Here is a 26,872-nt window from a genome sequence, read left to right on the forward strand (position 1 = left end):
GCATGAGGGGAGTCTTTTTACTCATCATATCGCGAGAGGACAACAGGAGAAGAAGATATCGCGAGAGGGATGTTACGGGAAGATGCTCCGTGAGTGCGTGCGTAGGCGGGTCGGTCTCCCGTCTGTTGCTCGTTCGCTCGCTCGCTCAGCCGTTATTCATTATCATGGCGACAATGTCGGGGGCAACGAACCCCGGTGTTCCCGGACCCAGCCAGCCGGTCAGTGGTACCTCGGGGCACCGGAAAAAAGACGGTTATCCGTCCGCAAGCTACTGGGAAAGCCCCGATACTGTAGCTCAACTGGAGACGGTGCGTCAGTGGATCGCGAAGCACTACAAAAAGGTGCGCAAACTGTGACTAAGCTAACGGCTAACCTCTGTCAACACACTGGGTCTGGTTGGTAAACAAAGCCAGCTAGCTAACCAGGTAGTATATCACAACCTCGCTTTATAGTAACCTCGCTTTATAAACACGATTAGCTCATCTTGAAAGTCGTTGACACATCATGCAGGCCTCCTAGCTATACATTCAACTTAGACTTCTTGAGATGCAGAGAGAGAGGTCACATTATTGTGATCCCATGTATTGTGAAGGATGCATAACACCGAGATTGAAAACCAAGAGTCAGAGTGCATGTAGCAAGTCATCCAAGAAAGCCCTCTCTATCCCAATACTTAGTCTTACTGTGTGTGTGTGTGTGTGTGTGTGTGTGTGTGTGTGTGTGTGTGTGTGTGTGTGTAGTACGTGCAGGTAGACCCTCCCTCCTGCCAGGCTTTGGCTGCCCTCACCCTGCAGCTGCTTCAGTTTCAGGAGGAGACGTTCGGTAGACGGGCTAAAAAACCCTCAATGATCAAACTACCTGTGAGTCCTCACTCTCTCTCTCTCACACACGCACACACACATTCACTCTCTCTCTCTCTCTCTCTCTCTCTCTCTCTCTCTCTCTCTCTCTCTCTCTCTCTCTCTCTCTCTCTCTCTCTCACACACACACACACACACTCTCATACACACACATTCACTCACTCTCTCTTCATCTCTCTCTGTCTCACACACATCTCTGCCATGACAACAAGATGGTCTTACACATATTACCATATGAATGCTAATGATGTCTCAATCAGGCTATTTAGTTTATTTGTATTTTTAAGATCAGTAAGTAGACATGTCCTGTGTGTGTGTGTGTGTGTGTTCAATCCTCAGACTCACTGCTTCCTGGACCTGCGGCCTGGGGGCGGGCTCTGTCACATCCTTGGTTCTGCTCACAAGTTCAAGACGGAGCAGGGATGGTGAGTGGGGGGGGGGGTGAGTGAAGGGTGTGTTGGGGGGCTGGGCTGATGGGGGGGGGGGGGGGGGGGGTGGGGGCTGGCTATCTAGAGGTTGATATGGAGTACTGGGTTGCAGTCGTTATACGCAAAGCATTGTGTCACTGATGATGATGACGATAATCATCGTCTCCCCCAGGCGTAGGTTTGACCTGCAGAACCCCTCGAGAACCGACCGCAACATAGAGATGTTCGTCACCCTGGAGAAGACTCTGGTCCAGGTGCCTGACCGCAACATGAACCACACTCACACACACACAACTCCAACATGACCATACACACACAAACTGCTTTTGGTCCATACCTAGACTGGACTGCACATGCTTTTGAGACACACTGACGTGAGTGTGTGTGTGTGTGTGTGTGTGTGTGTGTGTGTGTGTGTGTGTCTGCGTGTGTAGAATAACTGTCTGACGCGGTCTGTGGTGTATCTGGACCCTGAGATAGAGCAGAAACTGGCCGGCAGACTCTGTGACATCATCAACAAACACCAGGTGACCTGTTACAGGAGGAGAGGGGGAAGGGGATGAGGAGAGGATGATATTGGACAGAGGGAGGTGATATGTGCTATGTTTTTCTGCTTTTTTGGGGTCTGTTATTTCGGTGTTAGGTCATATTGTTTGTATTGTATTTATTATTTTGTTTAGTATTGTTCTTGACTATGTAAAAAGCGCTATACAAATACACACTCTACTACGACTCTACTAGTCTATGTGCACACTGGGTGAAAGGGCTGCTGGGTAATGTAGTTGTGTCTCTTAGGGATCGGTGACTGAGGACAGAACCCAGGCCACGCACCACGTCTACCCCTCACCTGCCACCACGGACGACGGTCAGTGTGTGTGTGTGTGTGTATGTGTGTTTACAGTGTTATGTTTAGCATTGCATGTATTTGTGTTCATAGTTTGTGTGAACAGTTTTGACTTGTGTGTGTTCATAGTTTTGATTGTGTGTGTGCGTGCGTGCGTGTGTGTGTGTGTGTCTTCTGTTCCAGATGAGTGGCTGCGTCCTGTCATGCGGAAAGACAAGCATGTCCTGGTGCACTGGGGGAAGCATCCTGACAGGTAGCACACATACACGCACACACACACACATACATACATACATACATACATATACACACACACACACACATACATACATACACACACACAGTCGCCTTATCTACACTGTATATCTGTGATAACATGCCTCCCTCTGTAGCTACGACAGCTGGATCTCTGCTAGTGACGTGGAGGGGGAGGTGGAGGAACAACCACACTCAGACAGACCCTGGAAGGTGAGGTAACACACACACACACACACACTAATTTATATATGTACACACTAGGGGTGCAACGGTTCTCTGTTTTATATTGAACCGTATGTCGGTTTTTCGGTTTATGCTATGTTCCATTGAAAGTCGGAGGTCGAATTTGCCTGGAAAGCAGTTACTTCTTGTTCAAATGTTTGTTCATGGCGAGCGGAGTTAAGAACATGGCAACAGTTTGAGGAAGCCCCGGATTGCTACAAATCTGCGTTGTGGGGTCATTCATTTTAGTTTTGGCATTGAATACAATGATGAGGGAACGAAGACAGTGAACAGAAACGTTACTGCAAACATTGCTTCATGCGTGTCGTATATGTGCATAATATGCGCATAATGCATATATGAGCTACCAGCTGTCATGGCTAAAGTGCACTTTTACTTTTATTTCCTCCTCTCCTATACCAGTAGTCAAGGCTAAGAGGCACTTTTACATTTGAAAGTGTTTTTTGTTAAAATATATTAATATGTTTTATATTATACAATATACCAGTCATATTCTGTAATGTGTCTGAATGTTAAAGTTCTGTAAGTATAAGAAAAATAAAGTAAAGTAACAGTTTGTAAATAAATAGTAGCATTTTCTTTCTCCTTACGCACAAAACACATACCGAAACTGACCCAAAAATCGAGGTTCATTATGGAGCTATTTTAGTGCCAGCAGAAATTGAATTGTATTTGACAGATTGAATTGAATATGAGCACAAATTGAATTGTATTTGACAGATCTGAATTGTATTTGACAGATTGAATTGAATCTGAGCACAAACTGAATTGTATTCGACAGATTGAATTGTATTCAATTCAGTTTTCATTATTTTCATTCAGTTTTCAAATTCAGTTTCTCTAAATACAATTCGGTTTTTCTCCAAATACAATTCAGTTCTCTAAATACAATTCAGTTTTTCTCAAAATACAATTCAGTTTTTCTCAAAATACGAGTTCAGTTTTAGAGGCACTCATCCGGGGACTCTGGGCTAGGTAGAATAATAGAGCACCGATTCTAACTCCCATCCCTCCCATCCGACGTCGTTATATGGAGAAAAGTAATGAAATAGGCAATGTGTGTCCTTTCAGTCTGCCTGAGGTGTTGTAGGGGGGTATTTAGTATAACAGGCTAATGGGTTTATTGTGAGTTTACTTTGATTGTTTGTTTATTGCCTTGATCACCGTATTGAGAAGTCATATGGTTATGGGGGGTGATATTGCAAGGTAATTTAAGCACCTGCGCATCTTGCATGGCGATAGTGGAGAGAGAGGGGAGCGATGTATTTTTGTTGACCGCATTATACGCATATTCTATAGGCTACGCATTGTTTGTTATTTTTCTGGTTTTGATCGCTTATGGATTATTTTTGTACGTCGCCAAGTTTGATTGTTCTATTCAATAAATGATCTCGCTACAGGTGTCATATAACCCTAACCCATATCCTGTCATATAAAAGTACCTTATTGACTCTCCAGGTAATGTATTTCTGACATCCATCACTTTTGCTGTCGTTAAGATCAGGGATCTCAAGTCTCACGCATTGGGCGTAAGACACACGCGGCGTGTGAACGGGTTGAAATGCGTGTGAGACTTGAGAGCCCTGAGTTAAGATACTTTATTTTTCTGTTTGGTAGTCTGTCCAATGTGACACTTGCCCTCCTCCACCGGCCCTAGTTTTGGATCTAGCTTGCTGTTCATTATTTTCATGATAAATCCTAGCTAGCTAGCTATAACATCTTCATATACACCATACAGGCAAAATATTGATTAACAGTAATCACCCTAACCCTACTTTGGCAAATGCCCATTGAACAGATTTATTTATTATCCTATCTTAAGAAAACGAATGTAACACTCTCATCTGGGGATTTACACGGTAAATCAAATGAAGAACTACACATCCCTGATGACAGGGAGATGACGTATGACTGCTCTGATGAATCAACCCCTATTTAATTAATTTTCTCTATATAACGACGCCGATCATTGATCGGCAACGACACTATATAATAGTTTGCCTAACTGGCCATCGGATTTGGGCTCCTAATATCTAAAAAGCACTACGGTTTCCTTATTTTATCGGATTAAAGTAGCAAAGACCAGAAATGTCCATTGACCGCCAATCAAACTTCTACACTTCTATCACCCAAAAAGGGGCGTGGACATGACGGGAGAGCAAAGTACCCGGATGCGTTGCTCTTATGAATTCGGATGGGAGGGATTAGAATCGGTGCTCTATTATTCTACCTAGCCCAGAGTCCCCGGATGAGTGCCTCTAAAACTGAACTCGTATTTTGAGAAAAACTGAATTGTATTTTGAGAACTGAATTGTATTTTGAGTAAAACTGAATTGTATTTGGAGAAAAACCGAATTGTATTTAGAGAAACTGAATTTGAAAACTGAATGAAAATAATGAAAACTGAATTGAATACAATTCAATCTGTCGAATACAATTCAGTTTGTGCTCAGATTCAATTCAATCTGTCAAATACAATTCAGATCTGTGAAATACAATTCAATTTGTGCTCATATTCAATTAAATCTGTCAAATACAATTCAATTTCTGATGGCACTAAAATAGGTCCATAGTTCATACCGAACCGTGGGCCAACTGAACCGTTGCACCCCTAGGACACACACACATATGTATGTTACGGTACATGTGGGAATACGGTACATGTGGGAAAACTAGGGTTAGGGTTAGGGTTAGACATGCCAGCATGTACTAAGTCACCCTAGCACCTAACCCTAACCCTAGTTTTCCCACATGTACCGTATTCCCACATGTACCGTAACATGTATACTACTGTATGTATGTACCCTTTGGTCATACCTTTATTTTGTCAATGTCTGTGTGTGTGTGTGTGTGTGTTTCCAGGTGCATGCCCGCTGGGTGTTGGACACAGAAGTGTTTAATGAGTGGATGAACGAGGAAGACTACCAAGTAGACGAAAGGCTCACTCCACTCATCATCCGCCGGCACGGCCACCTCAGAGAAGACCAGGTATGTGTGTGTGTGTCTGTGTCTGTGTCTGTGTTCAGAATCACATACTTCCGTACTGTTTGGAATGAGGCATAGTGAGTACATATAGCTGCCTTGTGTGAACTTTGCAATTTGTAATGTGTTCCCATTGCCCCTGTGTGTGTTGCTGTATTGCTTTGTCTCATTTTCTTCCTTCTTTTCTCTCCATCTGATCACTCTTCCCTTTCTCCTCACCTTCAGGACCGCAAGCCAACCCCTGTGAAGAAGAGAAGACGCTCCCCCTCTCCTCCCTCCTCCGAAGGCAGAAGGAAAGGAGGAAAGAAAGGGTAGGATCTCTGTGTGTGTGTGTGTGTGTGTGTGTGTGTGTGTGCGTGCGTCAGGGTTTCCGTTAGAAAAATTTGCCGTCGGACATCGTGTCCGGGAAGAATTCGATTTACCGGACAAACGTGATATATTCCGGTCATCATATTAAAATATAATAAAAAAAGAAAAATCTAAATCATTTTTTTTTTTTTATCCAAATCTAATATAGCTGTTTGTCGCGGTGATTACTGTTGTGTAGCGGCCTATATATGCCATTTAATGTCTATTTCTCATCCGATACGATTAGATGCGAGCTATATAATATATAATAATATAACATGATTTGACGCATGCGCGCTATGCCATGCGTCAAATCCAGCGCTGAACGGGTCCAGCGCTGAACGGGCGCCTCACTGGGAACTGAACAGACAGCATCGATCAATGAACGGACTCCACATTACGTTAACTGAAGTTTGTTAAATTGTTTGGGATTAATGTGAGTTTTCTATTTTCTCTTTACAGTTTTACCCTTTTTTTTTTTTTAAATCAATAAAACAACGTCATTTCTATAAGTCTCGCTGGTTGGGAAGGCATTTCGTTTAGCTCGGGAGTATGACAATGGGAAGAACATAACTGTTTATTGAGAAACAATTGATAGGCAGTCTGGGATACGTATATAAAGAAATACCACAATGTCTAGATGTATAACATTTTATTGAACAGTAACAGTGCAAGCATGTAGGCTACGGGGAACAGGGATTTTGGTCAGTAGGTCCTTTGTACAGAGGGCGTTTCTCTCCGACAACGCGTTCCCAGGTACCATGGAAGTCATAGGTAGTCCAGCACACTGACAGAGAGACAGACAGACAGACAGACAGACAGACAGACAGACAGACAGACAGACAGACAGTCAGCTTACTTCTACCCTTTTGAGTGGAATTACTCCTTTAATTAGCTGTTAGCCATCTCAAAGCCCCCTGAGCTGCTCGTCAACACTGAGAATAGACCACATTATAGAAACCAAAACACCGTTTTTTAAATCCACAGGGAATAACCGAGAGTGTAAGGAAAGGCACACCCAGCGCTGTCAGTGGTGGGGAGACTTGAAGTGACTTTGCTTGATTTCCATCACAGATTCAAGGATTGAAACACTGATGAAAATAGGGAGTAATAGTGATGGGATTATCTTAGATTAATTTAGATTAGATTAGATTAGATTAGGTGAGATTCAACTTTATTGTCATTGCAGAGTACAAGTACCAGACAACAAAATGCAGTTTAGCATCTAACCAGAAGTGCAAATAGTGATATAAAAACAAACACTTAACTTTCGGGGAAACTGCTAAAATAAAATAAATTAAATAAATTTAAAAAGAAAGCGACTATTAGCACCGCCGAATGACAACAAACGTATGAGTAATGAGTAAAACAATGTCACTTTTATAGTATGTTGTTTAACTTGCCGTTCGGTCGCCATGGCTCTGGTGTGTGTAGCAGCTTCAGCTAGCTGGCTGGAAACTTCTAGGGGTGCGTTCGTAAACACGCTCTGAGAGCGCCGGAGCGCACGCTGGCTTCGATGTCACAGAGCGACCGAGTCGTTCGATTGGACGAGAGGCGTTCCGCGAGTGCTGATCGGATTTCCAGAGCGTGTTTACGAACGCATCCAGCCAGCTTTAGCGAATTGTATTCAAAGGGAATTATTTTCACCGGACAATATGTCCGACGACTTTTCAATTTGTCGGACTTCACCTAATTTTACCGGACAAAGACCGGTAATTGCCGGTTAACGGAAACCCAGGCGTGCGTGCGTTAATTTCTGGTTGTAGCCACAGATTTCTGATCTCAGGGGACACCCCACAATCCAAAGGGAGCCATGCTTCTTCTTCTTCTTCTGTGGTCACTCAATGTCCTAATCAACAAGCCAAGAACCCCACCGCCATGTCCGGTTTTATTACTAAAATGGTTTCTGTCGTTAGAAACAGATACAATCGTTATCCCTGCGTTGTCATTTTGTAGAAAATAAATGGTTTCATCACTAAGAACGAAGCAAATCGATTGCACAAATGAGGAAACATATTCACCCGATGACGCCAAGCTACCACGAAAGGAACCGTTTACACACCGAGCGCACATACAGGAGATGCAGGTCATATTCACCAACAATCACCATCAACATGGAATGAACCTCTGGGCTTTATTGACCAATGGCACCTTGCTGAATTTTCAACTAGGCCAACTAAACATAACTGCTAGCATTGGAGCTGAAATCAGGATGGCACCAAGAGGGATGAACGGCCAGTTAACCCACCAACTGCCAAAGAGTTCCGGAACACTCCCCGCCTAGAGTGCCGAGTTTTATGTGGTGTTTACCTAGCAACAATACTTTGATTGGCTACAACATGAAGCTTCATTTATGCATTTTTGATAAATAAAGTCCCCCTCAGCACTCTAACATGTTGAAGTTTTGGCCGACTTTATTCAATATACTCGGCATTGAATGAGTTAAATGGGACATAGGGTGGTAACCGACGGTTACTGTCACTGCCTGTGTCATCAGTGGCTCCAAGAGGCGTGGCCACCAGGAGGAGGAGCCAGAGGAAGACATGACGAAGGACATGGAGGACCCGACCCCCGTACCCAACATGGAGGAGGTGATACTGCCAAAGAACGGTATGCACACACACACACACACTCACACACACACACACACACACTCTCACACTCACACACACACACACACACACACACACACACACACACACAGTTTTCTCTGACATGATCTCTCTCTCTCTCTCTCTCTGCAGTAAACTTGAAGAAGGACAGTGAGAACACTCCAGTGAAAGGAGGGACCATGGCTGACCTAGGTGAGTGTGTCCGCATGTGTGTGTCCTCCCAACCGTGTGTGTGTTTGTGTGTGTGTGTGTGTGTGTGTGTGTGTGTTTCTCTGTCACTTGTTCGCCTCTCATCCCTCTCTTTTCTCCCTCCTGCAGATGAACTGGAGGATGATTCCCTGTTTCCTGGAGGAAGGGTAACAATAACATCCTGAGATTCACCCTAGCTGTCCTGTGTGTGTGTGGGCGTGTGGTATGTGTGTGTGTTTGTGTGTGTTTGTGTGTGTGTGTGTGTGTGTGTGTGTGTGTGTGTGTTTATGTGTGTTTATGTGTGTTTGAGAAAAAGCAGGAATCGAGTCTGGGGCATTGACCTGTGAACTATGACTGTGTGTTTGTGTGTGTGTGTGTGTGTGTGTATATGTGTGTGTGTAGGAAGAGGATGAGGGGAGAGGAGAGGGGGGGCGTCTCTCTGATGGAGAAGACAACATCACGGAACAGACCCACCACATCATCGTACCCAGCTACGGTTCCTGGTTCAACTACAACAGGTACACACACACACACACACACCACACACGCTTCCTTGTTTGCTTTCTCCCTTGTGTCCATTGAGCCCAGTCCAGACTTCATCAGCAGACTGTTTACATAACATTTGGATTCATCTATTTTTAGAAATTGAACTGTGTGTGTGCGTGTGTGTGTGCGTGTGCGCGTGCGTGTGTACGTGTGCGTGTGTTCCAGTATTCATCAGATAGAGAAACGAGCGCTGCCTGAATTCTTCAACGGAAAGAACAAGTCCAAATCTGCAGAGATGTGAGTACTGACATTACCAACACATACACACTCTCCACAGAAGACCTGATTCTGCACTGTTTAACTGTGTGTGTGTGTGTTGCAGATACCTGGCGTATCGTAACTTCATGATAGACTCGTACCGGCTGAACCCCCAGGAGTACCTCAGCTCCACCTCGTGCAGACGCAACCTGACTGGAGATGTCTGCGCGGTCATGAGGTGTGTTTGTGTTTGTTTGTGTGTGTGTGTGTGTGTGTGTGTGTGTGTAACCCCTGTCTCTGTGTGTAGGGTCCATGCGTTACTGGAGCAGTGGGGTTTGGTGAACTACCAGGTGGACGCAGAGAGCAAACCCCTCCCCATGGGCCCTCCCCCCACCCCTCACTTCAACGTCCTGGCTGACACCCCCTCTGGGCTGGCCCCCCTGCAACACAGGCCTCTACAGGTAACACACACGCACGCTCAACACCTGTACCCCCTTACTGTTTTGGATCCCCTAAAAACTGTGGAAGTCTGGATGTTTAGAAATGTACATACTGTATCTATTCCTCTCTTTTCTCTCTCACTCTCTCTCTCACCCTCTCTCTGTCCTCTCTCTTTCTCTCTGTCTCTCCCTCTTTCTCTCACTCTCTTCCTCCCTCTCTCACTCTCTCTCCCTCTCTCTCTAGGTGTCTGGCTCCCAACAGATGTTGTTCTTCCCAGAGAAAAGCAGAGAGAAGCCGTCTGAAACTCCCAGCTTTGGCCTCCGCAATGACATCTACGCCAGGAAACACCCCAAGGTGACACACACACACACACACACACACACACACTCATACATCTATGCCAGGAAGCACACACACATACACACACAACATGAAGATTTGTAATTCTATCTGTTTCTGTGGCTGTCAATGATCCTGAAACCACACAGAATTACACATGCCAACGACACTTACCGTGTGTTTCTTTGTTTGTTTCTCTCTGTCTTGCTTTCCTCCGGCCTCTCTCTCTCTCTCTCTCTCTCTCTCTCTCTCTCTCTCTCTCTCTCTCTCTCTCTCTCTCTCTCTCTCTCTCTCTCAGAGTAAGGCAGGGAGGGAGTGGACGGAGCAAGAGACACTCCTGCTGCTTGAGGTGAGCCAATCAGCTTCAACACGCTTGTTCCCTCCAGCAGACGGCTCTGATCTCAGACCAAGGACTAGTCACTCTCTCTCTCTCTCTCTCTCTCTCTCTCTCCATCCCTCCCTCTCTCCATCCATCCCTCCCTCTCCCTCTCCCTCTAGGCGTTGGAGGTGTATAGAGATGACTGGAACAAGGTATCGGAGCACGTGGGCTCTCGTACCCAGGACGAGTGTATCCTCCACTTCCTCCGCCTGCCCATCGAGGACCCTTACCTGGAGGACTCCTCCTCCTCGCTGGGCCCCCTGGCCTTCCAACCCGTGCCCTTTAGCCAATCAGAGAACCCCGTGATGAGTACCGTGGCGTTCCTGGCCTCCGTGGTTGACCCGCGAGTCGCCTCCGCCGCCGCCAGGGCTGCCCTGGGTCAGTGTGTGTGCATGTGTGTGTGTGCGTGTGTGCGTGTGTGTGTGTGTGTGTGTGTGTGTGAGAGCAAGGTGTCTATGAGGGTGTGTATGCATTTGGATTAACTTCCTCCCCTCTCTCTCTCTGTAGAGGAGTTTTCTCGTGTGCACGAGGAGGCCACTGAGAAGGTTCTAGAGGCTGGCCCTGGCTCTGACCAGCCTGACAAGACAGGTATAACACACACACACATCAGAACTCCATTAACCTCCTCACAACGTGTGTGTGTGTGTGTGTGTGTGTGTGTGTGAGTGTACTCAACAGATCCATAACCCTCTTCTTTCCTCCATCTCATCTTCTCCCCTGCAGAAGCGATAGTTTCTGAGAAAATGGAGTCAAACTCCAGCGACCTCCAGCCTTTGCAGGTGAGGTGATACTGCCCTTGATTTCTATCGGAGTTAGTCAGATTAGTCTGGGTGTCTTCTTTTTTACTGACTGTTATTTTTTCCTGTGTGTGTGTGTGTGTGTGTGTGTGTGTGTGTGTGTGTGTGCGTGTGTGCGTGTGTGTGCACATTTCAGGCTGAGGCGAGAGCAGATGGACAGAAGGTTTCAGAACCCAGTGGAGGAGAGAGAACAGTGGAGGGAGCACTGGTGAAGAGAGAGAATGCTGAAATGACAGTTACAGAAGAGAGAGATGGAGAGAGGGGAGAGGACAATAAGACAGGTGTGTGTGTGTGTGTGTGTGTGTGTGTGTGCGTGTGTGTGTGTGTGCATGCGTGTGTGTGTGTGTGTGTGTGTGAGGGAAAGTGTGTCGTCTACACCAGTGGTTCTCAACCCTCTCCTCGGGGCGCCCCAGCCGCACCACATATTTGATCTGTTCCACCACCAGCACACGTGATTCAACTAATCAAGTACAAAGCAATTATGGTTTGTACTTGATTAGTTGAATCAGGTGTGCTGGTGGTGGAACAGATCAAATATGTGGAGCGGCTGGGGTGCCCCGAGGAGAGGGTTGGGAAACACTGGTCTACACAATCAAGAGACCATTGATTCTTTTTCCCACTCTTTCAGGCAGGGGGGAGGATGAGGACAGTGCAGGGCAGAGGGATGGAGAGGGGGATGAGGGGAGGACAGAAGTGGAGCTGGAGTTGCCAGTGAACGTTGCCATGGCAGCAGCAGCTGCCCTCGCTTCTGCCGCCACCAAGGCCAAGGTAAGCTCCGCCCACGGAACCCTCAAACGGACCTATCACAGAAATGTAGATAAAACTGGTTGTGTATTCACAATGATTCACTTGTGGACTATTACAGGCACTTAGATTGTTTCTGTTGCCGTTGTTTCAATCACCAACTGTCACCAATTGAAAGCTCTACGAGGCGGTTTTCCTGGACATAGATGAAAAGCCTATTCCTGGATACTAAATCACACTTCCAATGGACAATCTCCATTGAACATGTCTTTTAGTCTAGGATTAATCGTCTTGTATGTCTGGGAAACCGGCCCTAAAACAACATAACTTGGGATAGTAGTGGTCTAGGGGATAGTGAGTTGGATTGGTGATTGGAAGGTTATGAGTTTGAATCCCGCCTGGAACACCACCACTACTGTGCCCTTGAGTAAGGCACGTAGCCCTAAAATAGGGTTAGGGTTACTGTCCCTGTAACTTCTAATTGTAAATCACTTTGGATTAAAAGCGTCTCGCTAAATGGTCAATTATGTTATTATTATAACATAACTCCCCCCCCACACACACACACAGCACCTGGCGGCCGTGGAGGAGAGAAAGATCAAGTCCCTGGTGGCTCTGCTGGTGGACACCCAGATGAAGAAGCTGGAGATCAAACTGAGACACTTTGAGGAGCTGGAGACCATCATGGACCGGGAGAAGGAGGCTGTGAGTCTGGGAGATCTAATCTGAGGGATCTAGTCTCAGGGATCTAGTCTGAGGGATCTAGTATGATGGATCTAATTTCCCAGTGATGGGACAATAAAGTGACTTTTGACTTTGACTTTGACTTGATCTAGTCTGAGGGATCTAGTCCGTGGGATCAAGTCTGAGGGATCTAGTCTGAGGGATCTGGCAAGGCAAGGCAAGGCAAGTTTATTTGTATAGCACATTTCATACAACAGGGCAATTCAAAGTGCTTTACATGCATTATTAAAATATACAGCAAGAGGAGCATAGGAAAATACAAATTACAATGAATAAAAGCAAATATAAGAAGTAAATAGATAAAACATTTAAAAAGACAATAGTTAATGGAAAAAAGACATTGATAGAAGTGTTTGTGTTTAATCATAACTGGTGCAAAACATGAAGGTTTTTAGCTTAGATTTAAATATTTTAAGGGTTTGGGCCTGTTTGATTTCTTCAGGGAGTTTGTTCCAGGAGCATGCAGCAGCGTGACTGAAAGCTGCTGCACCGTGTTTTGTTTTTACTCTTGGAATTATTAGCTGTTTTGTCTCAGCTGACCTTAGGGACCTTGCGGGAATATAGGGTGGGAGGAGATCTGATATGTATTTTGGTCCAAGACCATTTTGTGATTTGTATGTAATTAGGAGGATTTTGAATTAAATTCTCTGAGAGACTGGTAGCCAGTGCAGGGATCTCAGGATTGGTGTAATGTGTTCAAATTTCATTGTTTTTGTTAGGACCCTAGCAGCGACGTTTTGGATGAGCTGCAATTTACGAACAGCTGCTTTAGATAGGCCTGTTAGTAGACCATTACAATAATCAAGTCTACTCGAAACAAATGCATGGATGAGTTTTTCAAGGTCTTGCTTGGACATGAAACCTCTCATTCTTGTTATGTTTTTCAGGTGATAGTAGGCTGATTTAGTTATCGAGTTTATGTGGCTGTTGAAGTTTAGATCGGAGTCTAGAATTACACCAAGATTTCTGACCTGTTTTTTAGTGTGAAGAGAGAGAGAATCAAGTTTTGCACTGACTTTCGATCTTTTGTCAGGTGCACCGAATACAATTATCTCTGTTTTGTCCTTGTTTAGTTGGAGGAAGTTTTGTGTCATCCGGGCATTTATTTGCTCAATGCAATTACAGAGATTGTCAATGGGACTATAGTCGTTCGGTGAGAGGGCTATGTAGATTTGAGTGTCATCCGCATAGTTGTGGTAGGCAATTTTGTTCTTTTTTATGATGTGTCCCAATGGAAGCATGTAGAGATTGAATAGAAGGGGGCCAAGGATTGACCCTTGGGGAACCCCACATGTCATTTTAATTTGGTCAGATTCAAAGTTGCCAATGGAGACATAGTAGCTTCTGTCCTGTAGGTAGGATCTAAACCAGTTCAGGGCAGTGCCCGAAAGTCCTACCCAGGTTTTTAGTATATCTATTAGAATGTCATGGTCTACAGCAGCGGTCGGGAACCTATGGCTCGCGAGCCATATATGGCTCTTCCGGTGACGGCATATGGCTCCCAGACAATTGGGTTGAAAATTAAAAAAAAAAAAAAAAAGTTGAAAAAAAAAAGTTCAGTTTGGAACTGATTTTAAAATACTTGTGATATTGCGTAATAATACTGTGTCATTTTAAAGTAAACAGAAATTAGTTTTGAAGTTAAATTTCACGGGACTCTTCACGGGACCCATGACCCGTGACCCGTGGGTCGGGTCGGGAACCAATGTCTCGCGAGAGTGTCAGAGGTCGTTGTAAAGGTGAATAAATAAAAAACAATTTGATCAGATAGTGAACTAGCTTATACGCTTCAACCCTTGTAACGAGAAAGATGGCAAAAAGAAAAAAAGACGATGATTACCGTGCATTCCAGGCTGCGTGGACAGAGGAATTTGCATTTGTGGAGATCGCAGGATCTGCGATATGTCTAATATGCAATGATAAAATTGCATCGATGAAACGGTCAAATATAAAGCGGCACTTCGATACGCATCATGCTTCATTTGCATCGAAATATCCAGCGGGGGACAGCAGGAAAAAGGCATGCGAGGAGCTACAACGGAGAGTGCAGACGAGTCAACAGCAACTGCGTGGGTGGACCAAGCAAGGTGACGGGAATTCCGCTAGCTTTGCGGGTGCTTTGGCAATAGTCAGGAATGGAAAACCATTCACAGATGGCGAGTATGCCAAAACATTCATGCTTGATGTGGCCAATGAACTGTTTGATGACTTCCCAAATAAAGACAAGATAATCAAACGAATAAAAGACATGCCTCTGTCAGCAAGAACTGTTCACGATCGTAGCATCATGATGGCAAATCAAGTTGAGGAAACACAAATTAAGGACATAAACGCCGGGACATACTTTTCTCTCGCGTTAGATGAGTCAACAGATGTTAGCCATCTATCTCAGTTCAGTATATTTGCCAGGTATGCTGCAGGTGACACACTGCGTGAGGAAAGCTTGGCTGTTTTGCCAATGAAAGGGACAACCAGAGGAGAGGATTTATTCACGTCTTTCATGGAGTTTGCTAAAGAAAAAAAAACTGCCGATGGATAAACTTATTTCTGTCTGTACTGATGGTGCACCCTGTATGTTGGGGAAGAACAAAGGATTTGTAGCGCTTCTCCGTGAACATGAAAAGAGAGCCATCCTAAGTTTTCATTGCATCCTGCACCAGGAGGCGCTTTGCTCTCAGACGTGTGGCCAGGAGCTAGGTGAGGTGATGTCGCTGGTCATTCGAGTGGTCAACTTCATTGTTGCCCGAGCTTTAAATGATCGCCAGTTTAAAGCTCTGTTAGAAGAAGTTGGGAATCATTATCCCAGTCTGCTTTTACACAGCAACGTGCGTTGGTTGTCAAGGGGAAAGGTGCTCAGCCGTTTTGCAGCTTGCCTGAGTGAAATCCGGACTTTTCTTCAAATGAAAGGCGTCAAGCATCCTGAGCTAGACAACACTGACTGGCTCCTGCAGTTTCACTATCTCGTGGACATAACAGGCCATCTGAACCAGCTCAATGTGAAAATGCAAGGTATTGGAAATACAATCTCATCCCTTCAACAAGCAGTGTTTGCATTTGAAAGCAAGCTGGAAGTCTTTCTCAGGGACATTGAAACAGGTCGTCTTCTGCACTTTGTAACACTGCAACAATTTAGAGATGCATGCTTAGCAAGTGACTCCACTCAACATCTGGATCTCCAGCAGCTAGCTGGCTTTACGTCCAATCTCCTGCAGTCATTCAAAGCACGTTTTGGAGAATTTCGTGCGCGCACTGGTCTTTTCAAGTTCATCACTCATCCACATGAGTGTGCACTGGACAAAATCGACCTGACATGCATCCCTGGGGTCTCTATGGGAGACTTTGAGCTGGAAGTTGCTGACCTGAAGGCATCAGACATGTGGATGAGTAAGTTCAAGACACTTAATGGAGAGTTGGAAAGTCTTGCGCGACAGCGAGCAGAGCTGGCGAGGGAACACAAGTGGACAGAAATGAAAAAACTTCAACCTGAAGACCAGCTGATTCTGAAAACTTGGAACGAGCTTCCTGTGACATACCACACAATGCAGCGTGTTAGTATTGCCGTATTGACCATGTTTGGCTCTACATATGTATGTGAGCAGTCATTCTCGCATATGAGGAACATTAAGACCAACCTACGCTCACGTTTAACTGATGGAAGCCTCAACGCCTGCATGAAGCTCAACCTCACCACGTATGAACCAGACTACAAGGACATCAGCAAAACCATGCAGCACCAGAAATCGCATTAAAAGTAAGACATATTTAATTTATTATATGTTAAAAATACTATATGGCTCTCAATGAAATACATTTAGAAATATTTGGCTTTTATGGCTCTCACAGTCAAAAAGGTTCCCGACCCCTGGTCTACAGTGTCAAAGGCAGCACTAAGATCTAGTAGTATCAAAACTGAGATTTTTCCGGAGTCTGTGTTTACGCGAATGTCATTAAGGACCTTAATAAGGGCCGTTTCAGTGCTATGTAGGGGGCGAAAGCCTGATTGAAAGTCATCAAAGAGATCATTTAGGGTCAAATAATTGCTAAGTTGTTCGTGGGCAACCATTTCAATAATTTTTCCTGTACAGGGAAGGTTTGATATGGGTCTGTAGTTGTTTAGTACAAATGGGTCTAGGCCGTTCTTTTTTAGTAGAGGCTTAATAACTGCAGTTTTCAGGGCTTCAGGGAAGATTCCTGATGAAAGGGAGGTGTTAATTATTTGTATTACTTCGCCTGCCATGCAGCTAAATATGTTTTTTAAAAAGCTTGTTGGCAGGACATCAAGGGCACAGGTGGATGGTTTAAGAGGTGACATGATTTTATCTAGGGTCTTGTAATCAATGGTGTTAAATTGTGACATGGTTGTTATGTCCGCCCTATTTGGGGTTGTTAATGGGGACATGTTTTTCATGCCTGACACAGAAGACCTAATGCCTTGTCTAATGGTTTCTATTTTATTGTTAAAAAAGGATGCAAGCTCATTGCATTTACTAGTTGAGTGAAATTCCTGAGCAATGGGTGTTGGGGGATTTGTTAGTCTGTCAACAGTTCTGAAAAGGATGGGGGCATTATTATTGATGTTATTGTTTATGATCTTAGAGAAAAATGATTGCCTGGCACTTCTTATTTCTAAGTTATAGTTTTGAAGATTCTCTTTATAGATATCATAGTGGACTTGAAGGTTTGTTTTTCTCCATCTGCGCTCTGCTTTACGACATTCTCTTTTTTGGGTCTTTACGGATGGGGCAGTTCTCCAGGGAGCTTTTTGCTTACCAGAGATGCATTTGGATCTAATGGGTGCAATATCATCAATGGTTTTTGTGATTTTTAAGTTGAAGTCGTGTAGAAGGTCATTTACTGAGGTTGGAATAGAAGTTTTGGGGGGGGGCTAGGGAAAAGGCCTGTGTGAACAGTGCACTGGTCTTTTCATTGATATATCGTTTGGAAATAGTTTTAGACATAGTTTGAATAACAGGAAAGATAGATACGTCAAAGAATATGCAACAGTGGTCAGACAGGGCAATGTCAGTTACAACAACATTTGAAATATCTAGGCCTTTGGTGATGATAAGGTCCAGAGTGTGACCTCGATTATGAGTAGGGAGGTTCACATGTTGTTGAAGTTCAAAAACATCTAACAGAACAGAGAGTTCTTTGGCTTTGTTGTCCTCTGAGTTATCTACATGAATATTGAAATCACCAGCAATGATCAGACCATTAAATTCAGTAGTAATGATGGAGAGAAGCTCTGTAAGTTCATTAAAGAAGCTAGTAGAGTGTTGGGGTGGTCTGTATAAAATTATAAAAAGAATTCGAGTGGAACATTTAAAAACAACTGAAAGATATTCAAATGATAACAATTCCCCGAAGGATTTCTGTTTGCAGTTAAAACTGTCTCGGAAGAAAGAGGCGATTCCACCACCTTTTTTGTGGGATCTAACGACATCTAAGGTTCTACATTTGGGGGGTGCTGACTCAATCTGGTCTGGGGGATCTAGTCTGGGAATCATGTCTGGGGGATCTAGTCTGGGGGATCTAGTCTCGTTTTTGGTTGCCTGTTCTAGTGATCTAGTCTTGTGATCTTGTACATCTAGAACAGAGGTTTCATAGATGAGTGTTCCTTTATTTATTACTCCTATTGTTTTCTATGTATCTGATCTCTCTCTCTCGTCCTTGTGTGCATGCCTGCGTGTAGTTGGAGCAGCAGCGCCAGCAGCTGTTGTCAGAGAGGCAGAGTTTCCATGCAGAGCAGCTGAAGAATGTGGAGATTAAGGTTCGCCAGCAGAGGGAGCAGCAGGGACAGCCACCATACACACTACAGCACTCAGGTCTGCGTACACACCTACATTATAGTTAAAGATGTAAAAGAGTGAGTATGTTCAGATGTAGTCATCACACTAACCATACCACCCCCCCCCCCCCTGTAGGCCAGTCCATTCCCAACCGGATGATGCCTAGTGGGGGGAATGCTCCAACCATGGCCCCCCGCCACCCTGGAGCTCCTAACGGCATGTGTAAGTACCTTAGAACCTCGAATCCTAACCCCTATCCCTCCTGTCTTTAACCTAACCCCCAACCTCACTTCACCCCAGTCTTAACACACATATAAATCACATATGAGTCTTATTTGTAGGTCTTTACATAAAGTGAATTTACACACAGCAGTTACACCCAAGCTAACAGCAGGGAGCACAATTCTGTTTTTGGATTAACTGTTTTCTATGTATTAAATAATAGAGTCTAGTGTATGTATGATATGATGAGTGGGATATTTTATATAAGTCTTCTTCTTCTCCTCTCCCTTACTCAGACCCCTCCTCTGCACAGCCTGATGGGATAGCCCCGGTCCAGCCAGGTCCTCCTGCCACGCCCGTCCACAGCCGAGGCGCCGAGACATGAGACACACACACACACACACACACACAACTCACCCAACTCCCATTACACAACACAACACACAACTGTATTCAAAGAATATACACACACACACACACTGTACCTGTTCAAATCTCATGGGTCCTCATATTTGACTGTTTATTGTAATTTCTACGTCATTTATTAATGCTTTTAAACACACACACACACACACACACATACACTGTATGCTGTCTTTGGTTCAGAATGTCTGATGTCTGTAAAATAAGTCTGTACTGCACAGTCAAACCAGCGCATTAAAGTTGTTTTGTATGAAACTTCCTCTGTGATTTATGAGCTGTCCATTTTCTACCATGTTTCCCTTCCTATGGGGAAGTGTGCATTGTTGGTAGATGAGTAGGGGGATGTTTGTGTATTACTGTGTATGTAGAGTTACACAGTCATACCCTTCTCCTGAAGTATGCTATATGAGTGTATATATATATATAAGTATACTATATGAAGTATTTTTGTATACTTCACTATATACAACATATTTATCATATATGTATCATAGCCTGTACAATTGCACATTGTATATAATGTCAAAAAAAAAAATCTTGTACCATGTAATGACAATAAAGTGAATCTAATCTAATCTATACACTTCCATCAGTGGAGGCTGGTGGAGGTAGAAATCGGAGAGGATCATTGTCATGCATGGGAGGAAATATGGAATGGTATCAAACACATGTGGTACTATGAGTCAAAACAATGTGTTATTGATTGACATTTATTAAGAATCCTTTCTGAATCAGAATCAGAAGACTTTATTGCCATGACATGTAAACATGTTAGGAATTTGGTTTGGGACAATGGAGCACGGTTTACAGCAGGACAAGACAGTGCAAACCAACATCAAAGTGCAAGAGTCATAATTAATATAAATATAAAGTGCAGAGATCAAGTGTTCATATCCAGACAGTCCAAAGCTCTCTGGGTGGGGGTGGAGGGAGGGTAGATAGATAGGGGTCGGGTCAGGTCAGGGGGGGGGGGGCCCAGCGGCATTTAGGAGCCGGATGGCTGTGGGGAAAAAGCTGTGTGCATGTCGGGCCTTCACAGTTTTTAGGGACCGCACCCTCCTGCCTGAGGGGAGCGGGGCGAAGAGACCGTGTCCTGGGTGTGCGGGGTCAGCCATGATCTTCCTGGCCCTCCCCAAAGCCCTACTTTTAAACAGGGCCTCAAGGGGGGGCAAAGGGCAGCCAATCACCCTCTCCGCCGAGCGTATCACCCGCTGCAGCTTGGCCTTGTCCTTGGCCGCGGGGAACCAGATGATGATGGCGGAGGTGACGATGGACTCAATGATGGCCGTGTAGAAGTTCACCAGCGTGGTCTTTGGTAGGTGGAATTTCCTGAGCTGCCTCAGGAAAAACAGTCTCTTCTGGGCCTTTTTTGTGAGGGCGTCGATGTTGGGCCCCCACTTCAAGTCCCGAGAGACTGTCACCCCAAGGAAGCGGCATGACTCCACTGTGGTGACTGGAGTGCCTCCCAGTATGATTGGAGAGGGAGGGGGTGGGTTCCTCCTGAAGTCCACTATCAGCTCCACTGTCTTAAGAGCATTCAGCTCTAGGTTGTTCCGGGTGCACCAGGAGACCACCAAGTCAATCTCGCTCCTGTAAGCAGATTCATCCCCCCTGGAGATGAGCCCTACCAGGGTGGTATCGTCCGCGAACTTGAGGAGCTTGACCGACTGTAGTGTAGAGGTAAAACAGGAGGGGAGACAGGACGCAGCCCTGCGGGGAACCGGTGCTGATGGTCCTCAGCTCAGAGATGGACTTCCCGAGCTTCACCCGCTGGGTCCTGCTGGACAGAAAGTTTGTGATCCACCTGCAGGTGTAGTCAGGCACCTGCAGTGCAGAGAGCCCACACTCCAGTATGGGTGGCAAGATAGATAGGCTTCACAAAGACTTTAACAGGAAACCCAAAAAAAAGCTAAGAATCGGAGTAACAAATCGTAACAAATCCGTAACAAATCCATGTGTCTGATTGACATGAGTCCTTTCAGTTTCACAATGGGAGAGAAAAAAGGGCTAAGAATCGGTGGCGTACCAGAAATTCATGTCCCCAGTTCAAATTCATGTCCCCAGTTCCCAGCACAGGTTCATTATTCACCTCCTTCCTTTTAATTCCACACCTTAACTGTGATTGACTTTCTCAAAATAACAAAATAGATCAAACGATTAGGGTTCTGTGAGACAGCGTGGCTGTTGTGGTTGGACTCAGATGAATGAATGGACTTTATCATTATTGTCATTGCTACAGTACAGGTACCAAACAACGAAATTTAGGAGGGGTGGCTCCCCTGGTGTTAGGAAAGGGGAAAAAAAAAAACTTTTAGAAAAAGAATAAAATCACAAGAAGGTAAGGAGCTGGTTTACATAAATAAAGGCTATGTACACAATCCACTCTACTATACTGCACAGATAGTCAACTAGGGTTGTCATATTGCACAAAAGTATTTTTTCACGTTATTTAAAGTGTCACAGTTTGCAGGCTTGAAATGTACATGTTTGTGCCTTAGCACTAGCTGCCATACAATCCGTCCAGACTGTCCTGGGCCCAGAACTTAGGCCTTTGCTGTGTTCAGGGCCTAGACGGCCCTGTGGTAGAAGCAGTTCTTCAGTCTGTTTGTCTTAGCGGCCGGGGTCCTGTACCTCCTTTTCGAGGGCAGCCTGATAAAGTGTACGTGCCCAGGGTGGGTCGGGTCGCTGCGCAGTGGAGAGCATCCTCACCTACTGCATCTGCAACTGGTTCTCCAGCTGCACAGCCGCAGAGAGGAATGCTCTACAGAGAGTCGTGAGAACGGCCCAGAAGATCACCGGCGCCCCCCTCCCCTCTCTGGAAGAGCTGTACAACACACGCTGCCTCAGGAAGGCCTCCAAGATCTCCAGAGACCCATCCCACCCTGGGTACGAACACTTTGCTCAGCTGCCCTCGAACAGGCGGTACAGGACCATGTACGCAAGGACAAACAGACTGAAGCTCAGCTTCTACCCCAGGGCCATCCAGGCCCTGAACACAGCAAAGACCTAGGTTCTGGGCCCTGGACAGTCTGGACGGATTGATGGCATCTGCTGGATTGAAAATCAGGTGTAGTGCTGAGGCACAAATGTGTACATTTCAAGCCTGCAAACTGCGACACTTTAAATGAATGTGCAATAACACTATGTGCAATAGGACAACCCTAGGGTACATAAGGTTGCAGAGAATAGGAAATGTTAGAATAGGTATAGCATAGCATAGAGTACAGCACAGTGTTTTATTTGTACAGTATAGTATCAGTGGCGGCTGGTGCTAAACATTTTGGGTGGGGCACAGGTTATGGGGGCATGCTCCACGGGGAAGAATATCAACTTTAAAATCTGGATTTACAGTCGATTTTAGTATGAGAATATTCTACCCCCCTGTACAGACCTCGCCATCCCCTCTACCCCCCTGTACAGACCTCTTCATCCCCTCTACCCCCCTGTACAGACCTCTTCATCCCCTCTACCCACCTCTACAGACCTCTTCATCCCCTCTACCCCCCTGTACAGACCTCTTCATCCCCTCTACCCACCTCTACAGACCTCTTCATCCCCTCTACCCACCTCTACAGACCTCTCCATCCCCTCTATCCCCTGTACAGACCTCTTCATCCCCTCTACCCCCTGTACAGACCTCTTCATCCCCTCTACCCCCCTGTACAGACCTCTTCATCCCCTCTACCCCCCTGTACAGACCTCTCCATCCCCTCTACCCTCCTCTACAGACCTCTTCATCCCCTCTACCCCCCTGTACAGACCTCTTCATCCCCTCTACCCCCCTGTACAGACCTCTTCATCCCCTCTACCCCCCTGTACAGACCCCGTCATCCCCTCTACCCACCTCTACAGACCCCGTCATCTCCTCTACCCCCTGTACAGACCTCTTCATCCCCTGTACAGACCTCTTCATCCACTCTACCCCCCTGTACAGACCTCTTCATCCCCTCTACCCCCCCTGTACAGACCTCTTCATCACCTCTACCCACCTCTACAGACCCCGTCATCCCCTCTACCCCCTGTACAGACCTCTTCATCCCCTGTACAGACCTCTTCATCCCCTCTACCCCCCTGTACAGACCTCTTCATCCCCTCTACCCCCCCTGTACAGACCTCTTCATCACCTCTACCCCCCCAGTTTTCTCTACAATTTCTACAATTTTCTCTCTACAGTTTCTACACGTCAACGTGTACCGAAACACTTGTTTCCAACGTGGTCCTACGTTTCTCCTACACCAAGACACATACAAAGAGCATAGAAACATACAAAGAGCATAGAAACATACAAAGAGCATAGAAGATACAATCAGAATACAGTCTGCCATTCCTTCTCCCAGCATCGATTTGGTTTTCCTATCATGACTGAAGGACAGACGATTCACTTACTTACACTACTGTAAGTCGCTTTGGATAAAGGCGTCTGCTAAAATGCCAAACATGTAAACAAATAAATCATGTAAATGTCGGCTAAGGTGATCAGCTGAGCTTGACTTGGGACTTGACTAACAACAAGTGACACATTTCCCATCTCACACGCTGTTGTTGCACAATGTTATTGTGTGTGTGTGTGTGTGTGTGTGTGTGTGTGTGTGAGTGAGTGAGTGAGTGAGTGAGTGAGTGAGTGAGTGAGTGAGTGAGTGAGTGAGTGAGTGAGTGTGTGTGTGTGTGTGTGTGTGTGTGTGTGTGTGTGTGTGCGTGTGTGTGTGCGTGTGCGTGCGCCCGTGCGTGCGTGCGCTGGGTGAATACATAAACAAACAAGCGAAAAGACGACATTAGAAAACGTACCATGCTGACGATATTACTAAATGTTTGAAGTAGCTTTTATCTTAGCTGACTCTCTTACCTTCAGGTCGAGTTTGTGTATTCTGGCTTCGCAAAAGACCAACAGTAGCAGGAGAAACACGTCTCGAAATACATGTCGGGGCCGTGCCATGGTGGCTAACTAAACCAGCTAGGTGTAAACCAGCTAGGTGTTTTTGGCGCCCCGGCCGAGAAATAGGAGACAGCCAATTGGAGCGCTGCTACAGCTCACGTGGAAGCCAAAAGTATTTGGCCTGCGATAGACTTGCATTCGACCGGCGTCCCGACTCCTCCCCCTATGTATTTGAACAGTGAATTTTACACACACACAGATAAAATGTTTATTGTATTGGAGGATTTTTAATGAATGCTGATAGGCGCCGACAGAATATCAGCCGCATTTTGTGAATAAACAATGTTTATTTAAAAAAAAAATGTATATAAATCGCAACTAGGAAGTGAAGGTGGGGGTGGCGCCCCAGCGCCCTCTATCGGCCAGCCGCCACTGTAGTGGATAGTGTACATAGCCTTTATTTATGTAAACCAGCTCCTTTCCCTTCTGGTTTTTCTTTAGTTTTTTTTCTTCTTTTCCTAGCACCAGGGGAGCCCCCCCTCCCAAATGTCGTTGTCTGGTACCTGTACTATGTCAATGACAATAAAGACCATTCATTCATTCATTCATTACTGTGTATGTAGAGTTACACAGTCATACCCTTCTCCTGAAGTATGCTATATGAGTATAAATATATATATATATATATATATATATATATATATATATATTATAAGTATACTATATGAAGTATTTTTGTATATTTCACTATATACAACATATTTATCATATATGTATCATAGCCTGTACAATTGCACATTGTATATAATGTCAATTTTTTTCTTGTACCATGTAATGACAATAAAGTGAATCTAATCTAATCGATACACTTCCATCAGTGGAGGCTGGTGGAGGTAGAAATCGGAGAGGATCATTGTCATGCATGGGAGGAAATATGGAATGGTATCAAACACACGTGGTACTATGAGTCAAAACAATGTGTTATTGATTGACATTTATTAAGAATCCTTTCTGGCTTCACAAAGACTTTAACAGAAAAAAAAAAAAAAGCTAAGAATCGGAGGCGTAACAAATCCATGTGTCTGATTGACATGAGTCCTTTCAGTTTCACAATGACTTAAACAGGAAAAGAAAAAAAGGGCTAAGAATCGGTGGCGTACCAGAAATTCATGTCCCCAGTTCAAATTCATGTCCCCAGTTCCCAGCACAGGTTCATTATTCACCTCCTTCCTTTTAATTCCACACCTTAACTGTGATTGACTTTCTCAAAATAACCAAATAGATCAAACGATTAGGGTTCTGTGAGACAGCGTGGCTGTTGTGGTTAGACTCAGATGCTCAACCAGGAGGTTCAGTCTTGCTTTCTTTGTCCTGATTGGCCCAAACCCCTCAACCACCACTTCTTCCTATGAGGAGGTTGTCCTATAATAATACAATAATACAGGCAACACCATCTCAGTACACTCATACTATATCATCATACTGAACTTTACACTCAGGTACACAACAACAACAACAACAGTAAAACAAAACTGTAGTAAAAAAGCAGTGGAGTGACTTACTGGGATGGTTAGGGTTAAGATTGATTTTTCTACTGATTTTGTAGATAAATACAATGACTACAGCCACTATTCCCAGCACAGCCAGATCAGCAGTATCAAAAACCATGGCTCCAATAGTCACAGCAAATGCACCAAAGGTCAGCTGTACATCATTGCTGAAAAAGAAAAGATCACTCTCAACATCCATTTGTCTGAACCCTTTCCCTTGGTTAAGTTCAGCAGCTCTGATAGTTACAATCTATTTCCATACCATACAGTACTGAGTAGAACATTAAAGGAAGTAAATTAATTCATAACATATTTTAATGGATGATGTTCATTAACTAGACACATGAATGAACATTACTAATGAGAAAGAGTCTAAAGTTTTAGAACACCAGTTTTCTATTGAAACTTAGCTAAAATGCTAACATGTCATCAACAAATCACTCAGTAAGTGGAATTGAGTCCATCTTAATCCAAGTATAATAGTTTATGTAATTTTGGAATTAATAATCTTAAATTCTTTTAATAATCTTACATTTTAATAAGGTTTATTTTATACATTTTTATTTTATTATTATTATTTGTTTTTATAAGGTCTCTGATTTGCATAGGAATCAACTACACACTGGGTGTATCAGGTTGTCATTACAAACTGAGCAAATGGAGAGGAACAAAACGGCATCTACAAAGTTGAATGGTGGAGAGGAAAAAGCAGTCGATGGAACATCATCATCTCAGTTACTCTCCAACTTGATCTATAACCAAGTGACCAAAAACAATCCCTTTATGGAAAATAAGAATCTCATCCATAATTGTTTGAAACAATGAACTCATGTGAAATGTATGCAGTGAGTGCATACATTTCAGTCTATATGGTCCCAGTGGGAAGTATTAATTAACTAATTAATTAACTAATTAATTAATTAACTAATTTAAATGTAATACATTGTTCAAAAGTTATCTGTCCAGCTCGTCTCTCTCATCCCAGAGACTCATTTGTTAACCTACACCTGTCACTTACCTGATACTTATGCTTTAATTATTGCTATTGACTGCGCCTTACTTC

The 26,872-nt window shown here is 44.5% G+C and overlaps 1 protein-coding gene across 1 annotated transcript; it reads left to right on the forward strand.

Annotated features, from left to right (window-relative positions):
- Nucleotides 1–164: 164 nt before the first annotated feature.
- On the forward strand, nucleotides 165–19,599 carry smarcc1b (SWI/SNF related BAF chromatin remodeling complex subunit C1b; the record flags this gene model as incomplete). The annotated part of the gene is made up of 28 exons (XM_080530552.1): nucleotides 165–341; nucleotides 741–860; nucleotides 1,200–1,285; nucleotides 1,461–1,542; nucleotides 1,723–1,815; nucleotides 2,084–2,153; nucleotides 2,316–2,385; nucleotides 2,525–2,600; nucleotides 5,496–5,621; nucleotides 5,841–5,926; nucleotides 8,461–8,573; nucleotides 8,708–8,767; nucleotides 8,894–8,931; nucleotides 9,167–9,282; nucleotides 9,476–9,547; nucleotides 9,633–9,746; nucleotides 9,816–9,969; nucleotides 10,193–10,303; nucleotides 10,587–10,637; nucleotides 10,787–11,045; nucleotides 11,175–11,255; nucleotides 11,391–11,446; nucleotides 11,601–11,745; nucleotides 12,093–12,232; nucleotides 12,779–12,913; nucleotides 18,645–18,777; nucleotides 18,877–18,963; nucleotides 19,260–19,599. 28 exons carry the CDS (start codon nucleotides 165–167, stop codon nucleotides 19,346–19,348), a joined length of 2,940 nt encoding a protein of 979 aa, XP_080386678.1. The 3' UTR covers nucleotides 19,349–19,599.
- Nucleotides 19,600–26,872: the final 7,273 nt, after the last annotated feature.

This window comes from Nansenia antarctica (assembly GCF_963989245.1).
Source record: "Nansenia antarctica genome assembly, chromosome: 5".
NCBI classification, from domain to species: domain Eukaryota; kingdom Metazoa; phylum Chordata; class Actinopteri; order Argentiniformes; family Microstomatidae; genus Nansenia; species Nansenia antarctica.